The 13,575-nt window shown below is 42.9% G+C and overlaps 2 protein-coding genes and 1 non-coding gene across 4 annotated transcripts in view; 2 read left to right on the top strand and 1 right to left on the bottom strand.

Moving 5' to 3' along the window:
- Positions 1-2,667: 2,667 nt before the first annotated feature.
- On the bottom strand, positions 2,668-10,268 carry pex2 (peroxisomal biogenesis factor 2). 2 transcript variants are annotated; one of them, XM_070928332.1, is made up of 3 exons: positions 10,237-10,268; positions 3,873-4,315; positions 2,668-3,839 (listed from the first exon to the last, which is right to left on the bottom strand). In XM_070928332.1, the coding sequence occupies exons 1-3, from the start codon at positions 10,238-10,240 to the stop codon at positions 3,327-3,329; spliced, it is 960 nt and encodes a 319-aa protein (XP_070784433.1). In that variant the 5' UTR covers positions 10,241-10,268; the 3' UTR covers positions 2,668-3,326. The 2 variants fall into 2 exon arrangements, with proteins under 2 accessions (XP_070784433.1, XP_070784432.1); XM_070928331.1 differs by having other exon boundaries at positions 2,668-4,315.
- Positions 10,269-10,749: 481 nt separating this feature from the next.
- LOC139304590 (putative uncharacterized protein MYH16) overlaps positions 10,750-13,575 on the top strand; it is an 85,143-nt gene continuing 82,317 nt past the window's right edge. Inside the window, exon 1 of the mRNA XM_070928523.1 lies at positions 10,750-10,989. Within this exon, the coding sequence (XP_070784624.1) occupies positions 10,750-10,989 (240 nt within the window). The remainder of the gene's footprint in view (positions 10,990-13,575) is intronic.
- On the top strand, positions 11,026-11,107 carry trnal-uag (transfer RNA leucine (anticodon UAG)). Its single transcript has one exon. It is a non-coding gene; the product is annotated as a tRNA-Leu (tRNA).

Raw genomic sequence — 13,575 nt, 5'->3', positions numbered from 1 at the left:
AAGCTCAGGAAATTACTTCCTTATTTTAGGTGTGATTGATTGTCCCCCTGACCTGTTAGACTGAAGAGGTGGTTAAGAAGAGGAGGCAGACTAAGATAATTGGGCCCGGTGGTATCCAAAGCCCGGCAGGCGTTGAAAGAACTCTCATAACACAGGTACCTGCAGCGGCTGCAGCCCTGAACTCGAGCACACCTAGGATTTCGCTACCTTGGAGGAATTTTGGTGTTTTATGTTTGGTATGTCTTTTATTGAATAGATGAAATATGAGAGATACTTGTAACTCCTATTGACATATTGGACATGCCACAAAAAAAAAGTATACAGGTGTCAGAAATCCTCCGAGGTGTCAACAAATAAATGGTGCATTTTTTGTTTCATCTTTTCTTGGCATGAAAATAATGTCATTCGCTCTTTGAAAGTGATGTCAGTTGTTCAAAATATCTCCCCATCACAACGGGGATGTAATTCCCTTACCTGTTGAAAAGTAGGTAAAAGCTTACACCATGAGCAAAAGGATCAGAGATGGAATTTTGTTGAAGTGAAAAAGCACAGGTGTTTTTACTCTTTAATTTCATTAGCGATGCATGGGGCTTTTGGAGTCCTTCTAGCCATTTCAAATGAAGAGGTAAAAGCCAGGCATAAGCTTAAATGATAACATTCTTTCTCAGAGAAAAATATGCATGTACGAATCAAAGCTATTGTACTATCCTTATTATTATCTGCAGGCCAAGGGCTCTGTTCCAATTAAAGAATACCACAGATGGACCATTCAACAAGCATGCACACAAACGAACCTGCAATAGGTACAGTAAAGTACCCAGTATTACAGAGCCCAGAGAAGAGCTTTTTACTTTAAAAACTATTTAATCAGGAAAATCAACGCCTCACATCAAAGAAATGGAGATGAGGGACAGGCGGATAAAGAGGCTCATCAAAGAAGGAGATCTAGTTAGGGATTCAACGCCCTAATTCCCTTTCTCTTAAAACCTTCGTCAGAGGGGGCACAGGGCCAATTTGCTCCCTAAATGGCTGCGTGTGAATGTGCAGATTGCTTTGCATAGCCGCTGGGAATCTGGGCTTCTTCCTCTTTTTCTTCTCCACACGGAGCCTGTGAATTAGAAAAGATCCAAAGACAGATAGGCTTAACAGAGCCCCAGCTACCTTCCTTAAGTCCAGAGCCCTGTTCCAACTTCCAACTAATTCAATCCATGGCCTAACTCAATTAATAGACTTTAATGCACTGTTTCTTCTTTATCTTTTTTCCCTTTCCTGGGGATTGGGGACTTCAGTTAGAGTTGTAGAATAATATCTGCAAAAAGGTTTGGATTGTAAGTCTGCCTGAGTGTTGAGACAGTGACATGTCCCAGTGGCATTACGGTTGATCATATATGCATCCTTAATCTCGCTTTCTGGGACTTCCCGTACATTAATGTAATGTAGTGCATAAAATATTGACAAATGGTCTTCTCTGTCTCGGGCTTTATATGCATGGCTATAGGATTCATTAGTCAAAATGTCCTTGCTGTGAGAGAGCACCTCAGAGTATCCACATTATGTTTTTTTATATAATGTCAAAACCAATCATCATCAAGAATTGTAACCCCCACCTCAAGGTGTACATTTTCTTTTAATCCAACAAGGGGCTATTTCAATACTTCTCTATGTGCTTTAAACTGTACAATTCATTAATTTTGGCCTTGCATTACCTCCAAGGACATATACTCTAGCACATAAAGTCTACAGACCTGCGGAAGGTCTGGGAGAAATAAAGATCACATCGGTCAGTAACATAAATAATTTAAGATCCTGGCAGTACTCCTACCCAGTATTCTTCAGGGCATTCATGCACCTCATAAGGACAAATTCTTCATGCTTTATCCTCTCCACTCAACAGAAACATTAACCTCATCTGAGTGCAAATGTGTGTACGTCTTTTCTGAGCTGGTAGATCTGAGACCAGCTATCAGCAATAGGCTTTCTATCACGCCTGCAGTTCCGATTGATCGTCTCGGCAATCAGCAATTAAGCCCTAGTGATCAGAGCTGGAGAGGGGAGGAAGGAGGAGGGAAGGAGAGGTGGGAGGTAGCCCCCCTCCCCATACCACCACCACCACCACCACACCCCACTCCTCTCTTGTCAGCCCAGGAAAGGCTTCACTCAGCTGGGGTGCGTTTGGCCCGGGGCTGGGCTCACTGGTGGAGGTTAACTCCAGAATAAATAAGCATCTTTGGACTCATTACAGGGATTAGAGAGTAATTCGCCTGCGAGGAAGGAGACGACTGCCAGGGTTTTGGTACAGTTTACTACAGTCTTATAGGGGCGAGGGCCCTAGAGATTACAGAGGGAGAGAGAGATGGAAAGGCAGCAAAAGAGAGAAAGGCCAAGGGAAAAGAGAGGCTGGCTGTCAAGTGTGTGCCTGTGTGTGTGTGAGAGAGAGTCAATCCAAGCCCCCGGCTGCCCCCTTGATCTTGAGCATGTTGGGGTGCTGTGAAAACGGATAATAGGAGTTAGAACGACCGGGCCTGTCTAGAGAGAAGTGTGCTGATTGTTATAACTTTCCCTCATCTCTCTCTCCTCCACTTAACTAAATAAACACCCAAGAGGTAGCACTCTATCAATTTTAATGATGTTGAAATACAATTTAGGCACAAAATACACAACAAATGCTAATTTGGCCATGATGAGAGGCATCAGAAATTCCTCCCATTATTTATTCAGCTGACTTTCTGCATTTTTCATCAGAACAAATATTCCCATTTCAACAAACACACACACACACATACACACACATGTGCTAACACACAGCCAATTTGGAGCATAAATCAACACGTTCACTCATCAAATATATGCTCTGTGTGGTTCTCTGTAGTCTGTCCAGTGCACCAAAGACAAATAGTTCTGTCCAAAGTCCAGCCGGAGAAATGAAAGAGACAGAGGATTGTCAATATATGCACACATACATTAAACATAGCAGGTCGATGTGTGTTCAGAAAAGACACAGACATCATAAAGACTGAAGTCCAGTCATAAACTCATACACGACTACCTTGTGAAAAAGGAGGGCTGCTCACAGAACAGGGACTGTTAAACCCCTTTCTTCATGTTTTAATATCATTCCGTCTTTACAAAATATTTTTTTAATACATTTTCATCAAAATGCGGTAAGATATATTTACATAATCACACAAAGGTGGTTAGTCATGAGTCTCTTCACTGCATATGTGTATTCCATTCGTTCAGCTAGAAAGATATGAACCACCATTTTTATTTCAATAAATCCCTGCTATTTCAAAACTAACTGCAGCCATGACAGCTTTTTCATCCCATCACCTGCCAGTCATCTCCACCTCCATCTTGACCGGCTCAGGCAGTCCTGCTTCTGCACCACATTTGGGGCAGGTGAGGTAAGCGTCTGCAATGCTGAGGCTTTTTATGCAGTAGTAGCAGAAAACATGTTGGCAGCCCACTGTATGAGGCATGGTCGGCCACTCCGCGCACAGTCCACACTCTTTCCACACCCCTTGCCCTTCTGTAACTCCCTCCCCATCAGCACCTTCTCCCCCAAAAACAACTGAAGACAGTGTTGCCTTCAGTTTCCTTGTATTGATTAGTGGTAACAGGTAGATGAGGAACTCAGCAAAACCGTGCCAGAGCAGCTCACGGTTCATGTACTGGTAGGTTATGTCCCGGACCACATTGGGCTTGCTGAAAATCGCCCGGGCTCCCACAATCCTTTCAGCCAAGACAGGATGGTGACCTTTCCTTAGGAACACCAGGAAGTTGATGAGACCTGCGAGCTGGGCGATGGTAGAAACGAGGGTCAGGCAATTGCGGAGGCCCTGTTGGAGTAAACCAACGTCTCTTTCAGACACAGGCCCTCCTGAACTCAACCCCAAGCACAGCAGCAGGCTGTGGAAACGCTCCTGGAGCCAGCGTGGCCCTGCGGTTAGCAGGGCCAGACCCAACGTCTGCCTGCGGGACAGACGTCTGTAACGGGAAGACGAGGAAAGGACGTTATGATAACGCAGGCTCAGTAAAGACTGGCCCACAGTGGCGCTGCTGGAATACAATGTAAACCTCCACAGGAGCAGTTGGAGCAGAGCCCTCAGTTCAGGCTCAAGCGGGGTGAGCAGCCCCGGGCGGCAGTTCTGGAAGCACTGGGAGAACTGGGTCCATATCAGCTGCTCAAGGGCTGAGTCTAGCTCGAGGGCATCCAGTTGGCTGATGCGCAAGACCGGGCTCTGCGGGTCAACATCCGATTCTGGACCAGAACTTCCAGCTGTCCTTTTTTGGCTGTCCTCGCTTTCAAAGCCTGCTGGAAAAATACGAACAACAAGATGACATACGTTAATCATGTTTTTCAGTATTGCCATGAGTGGCTCAAAGAAAGGGGCTCAAGAGTCAAGTAAACATGTTTTAAACAAAAGAAACAGGAGAAAAGGCTATCCCCAATGCAAAAACAAAATCCCCCCAAAAAACAACTGAATTCTCCCTAAAACTGGCAAGAATCAAGTCCATAAATGTCTCATGACTTTACATTATTAAATACCTCATTAACGTATAGGCAACACCATACCTGATCTATTAAAGTGATGAACATGAACAAAATATATACAGAGGCACTACTAGTAAAGGACAGCTGGGTTGTTGGGAGGAATGAGGCCCCGGAGGTGAGGCCCATCCTGTTAGGAAGGTTATTTTTTCTTTATACATACGAACGGAAATCACTTTTCACATGTAAAACCCGTCCTTAATGCAACCTTTGAGCTGCGCAATGCAGAGGAGCAGGGGGTCTTAGACTGCTCTCTCCAGTGTATAAACACACACAATCCAACACACACACACACACGCACACACACACACACACACACACACACACACAGGAGGCGAAGCCCAGGGGCTCTTGGTGCCTGCTCCCTCTGGAGATAGGGGTGTGTGTACAAATCACATCACTAGGGATTAGGCTAACGGCACAGTCTCTGGTACACCGTAAACATCTGCCAAATGTGGAACAATTTTCCTCCCCCTAGAGTCGACTCCATATGGGATCTCACCATTGTGACGTCTGGGCTATTTCGCGCTGCATACGTTTCCAAACTGCTCACAGTTCCCCCAGTTTTATCTGCCCTTTCCTCAAATGAAACGCTTAAGAAGTGGGAGACTAACTAACGCAAGGAGAGACAGAGCAAGAGGCCCAGAGAGAGAGAGAGAGAGAGACAGAGAGGCCTTTTTTTGACAGTGGCTTTTGTGTCTCGCTGAACAGGATTTGTCACGAGGCTTTAAAAGAGATTTCAGCCGGGTAAATATGGCAGTTTTGACAGAAAGAGAGAGAGATGATGGTCACTTTAGACGTTTCTCGAGGAGGTAAAAAAAACATTCTAATATGTGGTGGCAATGCTCGGGTTTATTGTGGTGCACAGGACCATCTGCGTATTCATGATGTTTCAATAGAGCCAGGATACACCGTCCAACTAAGTTAGAATTAGCAAATGAATGAAAAAAGAGTGAATTCACGCTGAAGTAAGCAGGTGTGACAAATTCATTGAGCTGTATTTGAAATGCTGCCATGTTTAGTGACTAGAACCTCGCCTGTGACGGAAGTAGAGTTTGGATTAAAAAAAAATAGAGGTAGTCTGAGTGTGTATGGTAACCAATAAACAGGCTCCATTTGTTTAGTTTAATCGGAAAGTTTTTCCTTGATGGGAGAAAATGTGCAGATTATGTGCTTGTGCTTGTGCTTGTGTGTGTGTGTGTGTGTGTGTGTGTGAGACTACGTATGTATGTCAAGGGGAGCCTTGATCTATGCAGCGCTCTAATACAGAGCTAAATTAATCTATCAGTCCATAGTTACACACACAGCCAGGTGGTGGAAATCCCCGTCACAGCAGCAGCCCTCTCGGGAGAGTAAACCCGGCCGGGTCCAATATTCTTTTCAAAGCCTTTTATCGAGCAGTTTACAAGTTATGAATGAATATGTTTTATTTGGGGAAACACGGTATTGACAGCCACCTATCAATAGTAATGTGACTATTGTCAAGGGTCTGTCAATATTAATGTAATTATGATGTAGAGGGATCAGAGGGATGCCGGAGTCGGGGCCAAGTAACATCTCCTGCCCACTGCCATATCAATAGCTGGGATTGCTATTGACAGCTTCCCTTCAGACTTGCAGCACTTGCCAAATATATAACAAGCAGACACTTCAGTCAATGCCGGGCTGCCTATAAAAATTAAGCATTTGAATTTACAGGCCTTTTACCGTGGACAGCTGGAAATCCATGTTCCTTATGTAATAGTCAAAAGTCACAGTCAATGCCAGTGTTTACAGAGCACTGGCACGGTGTGTGTTAGGAGACACACACTACAGAATTTGCACACAAAATATTATACACAGATACAAGCAGACAGACTCTTTCTCTGATGTACTCACTCACACACACACCTGATGAGATATATTGACTCGATTCTCTCGTGGGTCAGCCAACCAACAGACCCAGAGACAAAATGCCCTCTCTTGGAGAGTCGGCAGCTGACAACCAACAGTGTCAGAAAGCAGGTTAGAGAGAAATTCACCTGAAAAGTCTGGGGTCTTGCTTTTCTATCAGAGCTGTATAAAATACTTTTAAATCATCTTCCTTGGAATATTAAAGGGTATTTTGATTCAGGTCAGATGAGTTTTTCTTTTTCCCCTTGTTCCCTTGGCCTGTGCATCTTGTTCAGACAAAGATAGTGCACTGACTAAAGGCTGACTGCCATAGCTTACAGACAACAACAACAACAACAATATCCAATCTAACAGGAAACATGCTGCAACATAGCTTCAAGGCAAAAGGGGCCATGACCAGTGTGAGGAAGGAGAGACGAGGCAACAAAAAGCGTACAGAGCATCAGACTGAAGCCTCGCAGCTGCACCGGGTACACTGGAAACTAGACAACGGGCTATAATGACAGCTACCCAACAGAAAGACGGATAGACAAAGAGATAGACAAAAAAAGACAGACACGTCAGACAACACGTCATGAAACCCCCAGCTGGGAGCTCTGAACTACTGTCTACTGATACAGTGAAGGGGAAAAACTGGGGGCAAAGATAGCTAAGGAGGAAAAATGAGGGAGGGGAAAAATAGATAAGCATGAACCTCTCCCTAGGAGCTGACCTTGAGACTGACGGTCACAATAAAGGAGGAGGGAACATTCCTGAAGCACACGCGGCTCAGTTATACGGAGGTGCGGGCATCCAGGGAATAGCCTATAGACAGAGGAAGAGAAAGCACTTTCTTCTTGACCTTGACTTTGGTGTCTAGGGAGGGGGATGAGGGTGTTTAGGACAGGGGACTAAAGACTGAGGGATGCTGGGAAGGTGGAGTATCTCTGGGGGATTGCGTTTTTGCTTTTTCTGCGGTGGACAAGGGCTCTGAGGCTGCTCACAAGGCTATCATTCCATGCCAGTTGGAAACTGTGTGTCCAAAAGTCTCGATTTAGCTCCTGGCGTGGTGCAGTGCTCAAATTCCTAAGCACTTAGCTATGGTTGTTAGCATAATATACTTGCTGAAATAATGCATAAACGTTCACTTGGCTTTCTATGATGCTTGTAGCGAGAAATAGGCTATGCATTGGCAAAGCATGCTGGATTACAACTTTACATTTTCTTCTCTCGCTCATGTAAATTAATTTGTGTAAAAGCTCTGGTGAATAAAACCTATTTCTCTGAGCACTCCAGTCTCTTTTTTTCTCTCTCTCTCCCACTCCCTCACTTTATTGCCCTTCTTTCGCCAGGAACGAGTGCGGGCCTATTAGCCATGGCCTGCTAATGTCCTCACTATGAAAACGGATGAGAATGTCAGATTTAGAACTTTTAAGAGAGTGATGTCATACAGCAGACCACAGGCATTACGGGGACGCTAAGATTACCCAGGCGGTAACCAGACTAATTGTTATGAGTCTGTTTCATGAAAAATTAATGTGTGCAAATGCACAGAGGGGTCTTCAGGCTGTGTGTGTGTGAGTGTGTGTGTGTCACACACTAATGCTTTATCAAGGCTCTCCTCTTTCTCTAATCACCCAAGACTCCTCCGAGCCATGGGGTGAGGGCCAAGTTAATGCCTGAACACAAAAAAAATACACATCAGTTAGAACAGCACATCTGACACACAAAAAAATGTGCTCTGCTTAATCGGGTTTGCTCAGAAGGTAAATTATTTAAGAGAATTAATTGATTTCATGAGTACGAAGGTTGAGTACGCTAAGGCCGTGTGAGTAATAAGTACAGGGGTTTGCAAAAAAACAACTTAAAAAGTAATGAAACATTTAGAGGGCAGAGAGGCACAATGAATGTGGAAGAAAAAGCGGAACAGCTAATAAATGAGAGAACCGAAGTTGTGTCTTTCTTGGGAGTCAATGAGAGAGCACTGAGGCCTCACCTCATGCAAATAAAATGTGCTATGCTGAGGAATATTTGATCAGCACAATTCTTAGTTCCTCTTTATGCATGAAAACCACGAGCATAATAAAAGTGAAAACATTTTGTCTGTTTTTTAATCTCTGCAACAATTAAAATGTGAGTGGAAAATTTGAAACTGAGGGGAAGCCCAGGAAGTCCAGTAAATCTATGTGAATGGGAAGGCCACTGCAGGATGAGAGATTTAAGAGTTTGCCACAACAGTCAAGGCCACTGTACAGATGCTACTTTTAGGAATTCATCCTTTATATGTATCTGTGAATCAATTTGGGGAATTGGATTGCTGCCGCTACAAATTGCACATGTTGACATGCTATACTTTCATCTGAATTTGGAAGTTAATGCCTTGATTTCCTGCAAAAATAAGGAAAAATGTGCCTTCTGGCAATGTACGTTACGACTAGTGCACTGCAAATATGGAAAAAAAATCTTCTGATACTTAGAGATAGCTGAATATGATGTATAGACTTTTACACATATAATTTAGCACACTGGTGTTTAGAGAATATCAGCTAGCAGCTGGTTTTGTGTCTGCCAATTCCTATCAGTCTATAAAGCTGGTAAGTATGGATTCTAGAGTTGCACTGAAATGACAGTAATAATAATACAATTGAAAATTAACAGATGACATGATAAGATAATCAATGAATTGTTAGTAATGTAGTCATGCCTAATATTTGCTGATTAGAGCCTCTAAAATTGAAATATTTGAAATTTAAAACCTTGGTCAGAAAAAAATATAGCCATTAGTTGTAGCCCTTTTTCTTCATGAAATAGGTCATAGTGTATCTGCAATATAATGTTTTTTGTTTTATGAGTAAAATTATAAAGCTAATCCATCTAGGGTGGAATTCTTTCTGAATAAGCGCACAGATAACCCCACTGCCTTTATCACTTGCCTTCATCTGGAAAACTGTATAAAATGACCTTCTGACCCCAGAGTGAGATCACAGCCCAATTTAACTTCAGTGACTCCCTTAAAAACACACTCATTACACTAAGTGTGTAGCTCCAGAGCCACACGCCTATACTTCAATCTCATGCAATCAGCCGCTCCACATTCACCTCATAATGACATTGTCTCTTAATTTTTTAGCCCATGCCCATCAGTCTTTAACAACAACAAAACCCAAATCTGCCCCATTTTGATAATAAGGCAAGAGCATTATGTGATAATCACAGTGGGGATTAGGTTTTGGCAGAGTGTGCAAGAGCGGTGCAGTCAAAGCCACTGGAAAAGAGAGATATAACTAAGAGACAGATAAGAGTAGAGGAGTGATGATTGGGATGAGAGAAATGAAGTGAGTAGCCTCTTGAAAATCAATAAGATCAACTTTGCCTTGAATCTCAATGTGGAAGGTTTTGATCTCTGGCACTGATTATTTAGAGGAATAATGGAATTATGTGCGGAGCTGTATAACATACTCTTGAAGGAACACGCTCTCACAAGGTTACCATCCAAAGTTGCAGATGGTAAATACACCTGGAGAGGACTCGTGATGAATACCAATCATACCATTCACAACAATTGGACATTTGAATCGTATGCACATCGATAGACATCAACAATCGATTTGATTTTAAATGCAAATATCGCTTTAAAACTAAAACTGTCTAGTGACAGGGACAGCAACAATAATAACATTATACCACGAGCCTTTACGCCGTTCAAAAGAAGCAAACGAGCCGCATTTGAGCTTCCTGCGGACATACCAGGATATGGAAGAAAATAATGCCGACTTGAATGTTCGCTACACAATGAATATAGCTATATTTACCCATTTCTTTTCAGGGGAAAGGTGAACTCAATGTGGTCCAGTACTCCCTGCCTGATACGACGAAAACGATCTATATTTCCGGGTTGTAAAAATGCACCCCGCCTCTTAAGGAAAACTCACCAATTGTGTGTAGGTACGTCACGATTACGACACCAATCTTCAGAATTGGCCAATCACATCACACAGCGACAACGCAGCGGCAAACTGCAGGGGGAAGCGTCGGTCTGTAGAGAAATAATAGTCCCAGCGCAGTCCTCCGTTGTAGTAACGGCACATAGCGACCAAGCTGTTGGTGAAGCCACGGTAATTCACATACAGTAACACAGATAACGTCTAACATGCAGTTAAAATGCATTGCTATACAGTTGTCTAATAATGTAAACTATAAGGCTGTGCAAAGAGTGACATGCCATGATTTTGAGTGTTAGCTAGGTAGCCTTTTTAAGCCTGCGTGGTTTGATTCATAAACGGTGCATGTACTTTATTCGAGCAATGCTGAAAACTTGCACAACCATGAGCCATAAGACAACATCACCAGAGTCAGGGGACAACTCGAAGCTGTCGGGACAGGGAAGTGATACTTTGAACCTGCCCTCTTCCTCAGGCGAAGAAGAGCTGAAAGTTGCCATCCAGGGTCCTGGGACTGAGACAAACAACTTTAGACAGCTTCTAAACGAGTTCAAAGGACTTTACGAGCAGAGGTTGAGATCCGTGGAGCTGGACACAACTGTAACCCGAGAGGAACTGTTGCAGGTGAGTTGTGATGACCTTCAGTAAGTAGGGTCCATCGGTAGCGTGGCCGAGCGGTCTAAGGCGCTGGATTTAGGCTCCAGTCTCTCTGGAGGCGTGGGTTCGAATCCCACCGCTGCCATTATGACCTTAAGGGTGACATTTATGAGTCGTGATACAGTCAAACCTTTGCAAGAGTATGTGAGGTATATGTGGCTTATGTAAATGTGTACCATCCCGAGACACTTCTCTGGAGTGATATTCACATAAAGGACGAGATTATGATGACAGTCAAATATTTACCCCCAGTTAATACTGTAACTTGTAGTGACTAAATTAACACTGAAAGCAAAATGGTCCACATTTTACTGCAGAAACTCTGCAGGGTTCTGGACACTGGGTTACATTCATGGGTCCAGTCAAAAGCATAAATTATGTTAAAAAAACATTATTGAGGACCCCATCCAGACCCAAAGTCTCTACAAGATGTGTAATTTTCTGCAGACATCTATTGTCATTAGGTTATCATCCATCCAATACAAATCAAAGAGCATCCTGTCCACCGTGACTCAGGCATCAGAAGATGACCTCCATCCTGTCAGACAAATGACAGGAGGAAGCGCAGGGGTGCTTTCATAAAGCCGCAGCACTTGTAACAGGTGGCAAATTGCATTATGTTTCCATCTGAGCGGCAGAGATCAGGAACACAGATCCACACTCATATTTAAAAAAGAGAGGTTTCTAATCATCAGGATTGTCATGTGACATCATTTAGCTACAGAATGTAGCCTGTGTGAGCTGGGCTGTGCATCAAAGCAGGGGTAACAAGGTTTCAGAGATGGGTTTCGGTCTGCCGGCCCCAGTCGCGGGCCTGCTTAACAAGGTTATGTGTTTAGAACCCAGGAGCTCCCAAGTCCTAAAGGTTGATGTGCACAGTTAATCATGAAGCTTGTCCATTGAAAACACAGCACTCATTCATCCATGAACCCATTGTAGGTTTAGGATGTTTCCTAACATGTTAGAACACTTCCCAATTAAATAATTCATATAAAAAATAGTTTTTCTTATGCTTTAGGGCAGTGATCATGAATAGCTGCTCCAAAGCTAGAAAACAGTAAACAAACATGCTGTTGAGTTTTATATAACGGATGCATTTTTAGTTCCACACCTTAAAATACAATGTCAACCCTAAAATGTTATCTTAGATACTGTCACATCTACCTTCTTTGTAAGGTTACTCTCCCTGAAGCTATACATCAGTGTTATATTATGCACCAGGGGACGGTATAAACTGCTTGTTGACTTTTTTTGGCTGTAGGGGACAGACGTTTATGAACACAGGCGTACAGGTGCTCCTCTAAGGCAAAATAATTCTGAAATTCAGTGGCACTCCCTTTTATCAGAGCTGCAATCGTTGTACATGTAGGCTATCTGGCTACCTGTACAATCCCTTTACTGAGATAAAAGACTGACCTGAAAGACTGTACTGAAGAACTGTGAGGATTTGATATATTATATTAGTCAGCTGTGGAGCATGTTCAGGTGACCTATTTTTTGTAAACAGTAAAATGTTAAGTTACAAGTTCATTCCTCCAGACACAAAGCACCAACAGGGAACAACACCTTCCTGAGCCTGCCCTAACCCCTGACCAACTACGTACTCTTGCCTGCTCATGAAGTATTCCTTTCTGATAATACAGTTCAGAGGGCATCTATTGTGAGTCCTAGGTGGGCTGCTGTATGAAAGCCAAGAGTATCTGACCTCCTTGTCTGGCAGGGCTAGTTTTATATAGAGGTCTTGGGTTCTGGAAAGTAAAAACAATGTTTTAAATTTCAAAACCAACTCAATACTCCTCATGAAGGTGATGGTTCATGCTGAAAGTAGGGCAATGACAGGAAATTGACCTGTTATTAAACTAAACGTGAAAATTTACCACAATAAGCAGTAAAGCTGCCATAAACCTGATGTAAAGCATAATTCGCTTTGATGATGTTATCTTGGGCTATTACACATCTCAACTTCCCTCACAGGCAAGGTGTTGCTGCTCTGGTTTTGTGAGTCTTACTCTTGATGTTAAAAATGCATATACTACTTGTTGTAGTGGAATGAGAGCTTCTGACCATCAGCGGTAGATTTCACCGTCACCACAATTTTTTTGTCACAAAGTAAAAGAATCACAACCTGCCCTGCAAGACTTTTGACTTCCCATTGCATGTTAAATCAGATTCTTAATCTCAATGTGACTACATTGAGGGTTAAATAAACCTAAAGAAAACATACATTTTCAGATTGTGTTGTCTTGTTTGTCTGGGGAGCTCTCATGTTTCCTTTCTGAGGCCATCGTTGGAGGCATATAGGTCCCTGTTTTTCTGCTCATTCAGTTGTGTGTCAAAGTGACATCTGACATAACTTTGACGGGAAATTATGCATCTCACTTCTGTAATCTGTCAATTTCAAAAACATTGATTTGCCAAGAGGGAGTACTACATTTATAGGTCAGGGAAGATGTCGTACTGTCTTTGCAACTCTGTCTCTTAGGAATTACATTCATATTGCAGTTAATTTGCAATAGTGATTTATGTTCATTGGCAACTTTTGGCCCCGATGTA

This window comes from Enoplosus armatus, chromosome 21, assembly GCF_043641665.1.
Source record: "Enoplosus armatus isolate fEnoArm2 chromosome 21, fEnoArm2.hap1, whole genome shotgun sequence".
Taxonomy (NCBI): domain Eukaryota; kingdom Metazoa; phylum Chordata; class Actinopteri; order Centrarchiformes; family Enoplosidae; genus Enoplosus; species Enoplosus armatus.
This window is presented reverse-complemented; position numbering and strand designations above follow the sequence as displayed.